We start from the raw sequence: 5,000 nt of genomic DNA on the forward strand, positions 1-5,000 counted from the left end.
TGTGTGTGTGTGTGTGTGTGTGTGTGTGTGTGTGTGTGTGTGTGTGTGTGTGTGTGTGTGTGTGTGTGTGTGTGTGTGTGTGTGTGTGTGTGTGTGTGTGTGTGTGTGTGTGTGTGTGTGTGTGTGTGTGTGTGTGTGTGTGTGTGTGTATTTTCTTTTATATCAGAAGAATTTTACTTTGTTAGACTATTTTTGCAGCATTGCGTCACTTGTGACGTTATTTCTATATTTCCCTGCCTTCAACATTTGTCTTCTTTATATATTTTGTGTAATATTCTTGCCTAAAACAAACAAAAAATATCTCTAATATCAAATTACCTCTATTAACCTCTTTTGGTGAACGCCAGTTGGTTTCAATCAGCTAAATGGAGTCTACGTGTCATAAAACTATAGCCCTCAGAACACCTGTCCCTTAGATTCCTTTCGGAGACAGTAGGTAGATGTCCCTAGCTTGTTCCTTTTCACTGAGTAAAAAATAAACGGATGACAGCTGTTCTTATCTTCACGAATATAAAAAACAACGTATTTTTATATACATGAAGGAGTAGACACAATGTATCCGTTCTGTTTACATAGATAACACAGATCCAAATGAGCAGCATCTTTGTGGATAATATCTATCTGGTCACATACTGTATATATAGATAATAGCCGACATTTACGTAACAATATATTTCTACATATAACACTTTACTCCCAGAACCATTTGTATTTATAATAAGTAGGCAGTAAACATATGCCTAGTCATAAATCATTAAGATTTATGATACGTGGTAACAAACACAGCTAGCATCTAAATAATTCGGTTATATACTAGTATACGTTTCTAGGCCTATTCACACACAAACAGGTAATGAAGATCTACCTAGTCTAATCAAGATATACAGTACAAGAAACAAATGGACCACTAAAATCTAGAAGATTCTAATACAAATTAAACACTCAAGACTTACCGATCTCTGGGTACACTGACGATTTCAGCGGTGTTATTGAAGTTCCATTGGAAGGTCACATTGGAAGGATTGGCCAGGACCTTACACATGATCTCTGCGTTCTCTTCCTTCCCCACACTGTGCCTTGTCTCATTTTCTGAGGCGCACACAGGAGCGTCTGCCGGAAGCGTACAAAAAAAAAAAAGTAAGACATTAGATTGTGAAACGTAGTCATTTGTAAGGGCGGCACGTGAGCTAGGAGGGCCGGGATGGTGGGGGAAAGGGGGCTTTTGACTTATAAGCAGGGACTAGGGAGTTGACGCACTGGCTAGATGTATGGGGCTTATGAGAGTGTCTGTCTGTCTGTGTGTCTGTTTGTTGGTATGCGTGTCCGTGTCGTTGGCTTGTCTTCTTTTTTGTCTGTTTGTCTGTTCATCCATCTGTCCGTCTGTTTATCTGTCTCTGTCCGTCTGTCTGTCTGTCTGTCGATCAGCATGTTTGTCTGTGTTTGTCTGCCTGTCCACCCGTCAGTCTGTCTGTCTCTCTCTGTCTCTTCACATGTGTTTCTTTTTCTGTTTGTTTCTCTTTGCTATTCTTCCCCCCCTCCCCTCTCTCTCTCTCTCTCTCTCTCTCTCTCTCTCTCTCTCTCTCTCTCTCTCTCTCTCTCTCTCTCTCTTTCAATATTTCGTGTATCGATCCATTTATTCTAATCCAGGTCATATTTGCCTCTTGACAGGAACATCTTTCAGGTACAAATTCACAAGGATTTGTAGTCCATCCAGAGCAATGGGAGAATTCAAGTACTCGATATTGGTTTGTGTAGAAGAAAACAAGGATAACAATAACGATATATACGATAACAGTTACATAAGTGATATAAGTGTATAAATGCATAAATGATTGATGCTGCTGATGATAATGACGATAATGACGATAATGACGATATGATGATAATGAAGATAATGATGATAATGATGATAATGATGATGATGATAATGATAGTAATAATGATGATAATAATAATAATAATAATAATAATAATAATAATAATAATAATAATAATAATAATAATAATAATAATAATAATAATAATAATAACAATTATAATAATAACAATAATAATAATAATAATAATAATAATAATAATAAAGAAAAAAAATCTATACCAAAACAAAGCTAAAAAATGAATAAAATATGATGAAATAGAATAAAGCAGGTGTGATATAAGAAAAAAATTACCTCAGTCTTTTCACACATAAATTGACAAATGCCAAGTAAATTATTTATTTGCCTGAAGAGATGGTTTAAAAGTAATACAATGTCATAGTATTTGTATTTTTGTGATTTTGCTATTTTGATATTCCTGCTTCTAAATCCCAGCATATACAAACTACAGTATCTTATATATAACGGGTTCATAAATAGAACTTTATATACAAACCTAAACAGACTATAGCGCGTGCGCACACACACACACACACACACACACACACACACACACACACACACACACACACACACACACACACACACACACACACACACACACACATACATACATACAAAACCGGTTGACCTCCGACAAGAAAGACATGTGTATCTTGTAGATTTACGGTTCTGGAAAAGTATTATGACAAAGTACTTCACCAACGACTAATATGAAAACTGAACTGTATTGAAGATTACAAGAAAATGTTCGGATAGACAATGGGTTTACTCAAAGATCAATAAACAAGAAAAGAAATAAAGAATAAGATATCAGGGCATAAAAAATGAATAGCGAAATCTCGCTAGTCGGTGCTGGCTCCTGTGATCTTCTTGATTTACCTAAATTACATAAAGAAAGGAACGTCAAGATTCTCTTTCTTCACACACAAATGTTTATTATTATCATTGTCCTTCCGTCCCTGTAACATAGTTTGTCAACGAGGAAATTATATAGATTTTTTACGCTTACGTGTGTGTAAATATATGTCTATGTGCGTGCGTGTGTCTGGTGGGGATGTACTGTACGTTTATTACATGAACCTCAATGTACCTTATAGTATCAAATTTATTCCCGTAATATATCGTGTTTTTTGTGTTTGTATATAGGGTAGAAGGCCAAAGGGAAGGGGAAATAGAATGTACTTGGGAAAACAGTGTAGAGTATAGCATTAATGTAGAACAATGTACCAGTATAGGACAAAATATAATTTTAGGATTTAATGTCGCTAGAGGACGAAATGTCACATTAGGATATAATGTCATAGGCCAAAATGTCGCAATGGGATGTAATGACAGTGGAGGACAAAAGATCACGATGGGAAGTAATGATAGTGGAGAACAAAATATCACGATAGGATGTAATGATAATGGAGGAGAAAATATCACGGTAGGATATAATGTCATTGAAGGCCAAAATGTAATTTTAGGAAGGGATACCGGACAGAATGTCAATGAAGGCCAAAATATTATGATAGGATGTAATGTCGCTAGAGGACGATATGACACATTAGGATGTAATGTCATAGGACAAAATGTCACAATGGGATGTAATGACAGTGGAGGACAAAAGATCACGATGGGAAATAATAATAGTGGAGAACAAAATATCACGATAGGATGTAATGATAATGGAGGAGAAAATATCACGGTAGGATATAATGTCAGTGAAGGACAAAATATAATTTTAGGAAGAGATACCGGACAGAATGTCAATGAAGGCCAAAATATCAAGATAGGATGTAATGACAGTGGAAGACAAAAGATCACGATGGGATGTAATTATAGTGGAGGAAAAAATATCACGGTAGGATATAATGTCACTGGAGGACAAAATATAATTTTAGAAAGGGATGCCGGACATAATGTCACTGAACGATGGGAGTCCGGCGTGAATCACGGTGACGTAGGGGGACAAAATGTACAAAATAGATCGGATGACCGTAATCGACCAGATGTCCGTGATGGGGGAAATTTTAATTTTGATAGGAGAAATGTTAATGAGGCATTGAATGTCAATGAAGGACCAAATAATAATAATATAGAGCAAGGCATAAATAAAAAACAAAATGATAATATAAGACATGATATTGAAACTCAAAATGTGTCAAAAAGAAATAATCACGAGTTTCTTAAAACTATGTACTTTAATGCTCGTAGTATTAGGAACAAATTTCAAGAAATACAGGCGTATGTCAAAAGCGAAAATCTCGATATGATAGGAATAACTGAGACATGGTTAAATGGTACAGAGTTCGAAGCTGAATTTAATATTGCGGGATTTAAACACTTTCATCAGGATAGAAACCATAAGAAAGGTGGGGATGTTCTATTGTACGTTAAAAACAATGTTCATGCTTGTGTTTTAGAGAAAGTGAAACAGGATGCATATGACAGTTTGTGGGTTGAGTTAACCCTAACAAATGGACAAAAAATGAATATAGGTGTAATATATAGGCCAAAGACATTATCATTAGCAGACGACAAACTGTTATTTCAAGAACTGTCTAGTTTCTGCAACCGGGATTTATTGATAATGGGTGATTTCAATTTTACTGACATTGATTGGATGACCCTTGAACATGGCCATATAGGTAGTCGCTTGATTGATTTTCTTGGTGACAATTACTTAATTCAGCATGTAAAAGAGCCCACAAGATATGGAAACTTACTCGATTTATTGATCACTAGCCGCGAAAGCATGGTAACTGATGTAGAAGTCGGTGAATCTGTTGCAAATAGCGATCACAATTTAGTCAGATTCAAACTCCTAAACAATTTTAGAATAGATACTTGTGCTTCTAAAATACCCGATTTCAGTAAAGCTCAGTTCATAGAACTACGTCAGGAGCTTCAGCTTACAGATTGGGAGGCAAAATTAAACGAAAGGCCTGTAGATCAGATGTGGGAAATATTTCAAAATACGCTCACTAAGATGATTCAAACTTACATTCCTTTTAAGGACAGACGTCCCCCAAATCAGGCTCGCCCAAAGTGGCTCGACAAAGAAACTGAAAAAAGTATTGCTAAAAAGAGACAGGCTTATAAGAAATATAAGTGCTCGGGTGCATCTAATGACTATGA

At 35.9% G+C, this 5,000-nt stretch overlaps 1 protein-coding gene across 1 annotated transcript in view; it reads right to left on the minus strand.

The window, feature by feature from the left end:
• LOC143027547 (neural cell adhesion molecule 2-like) overlaps nt 1-5,000 on the minus strand; it is a 710,233-nt gene that overhangs the window by 217,862 nt on the left and 487,371 nt on the right. Inside the window, exon 10 of the mRNA XM_076188843.1 lies at nt 954-1,110. Coding sequence (XP_076044958.1) covers nt 954-1,110 — 157 coding nt within the window. The remainder of the gene's footprint in view (nt 1-953; nt 1,111-5,000) is intronic.

Source organism: Oratosquilla oratoria, chromosome 1, assembly GCF_046742065.1.
Source record: "Oratosquilla oratoria isolate Oo_2021 chromosome 1, ASM4674206v1, whole genome shotgun sequence".
Taxonomy (NCBI): domain Eukaryota; kingdom Metazoa; phylum Arthropoda; class Malacostraca; order Stomatopoda; family Squillidae; genus Oratosquilla; species Oratosquilla oratoria.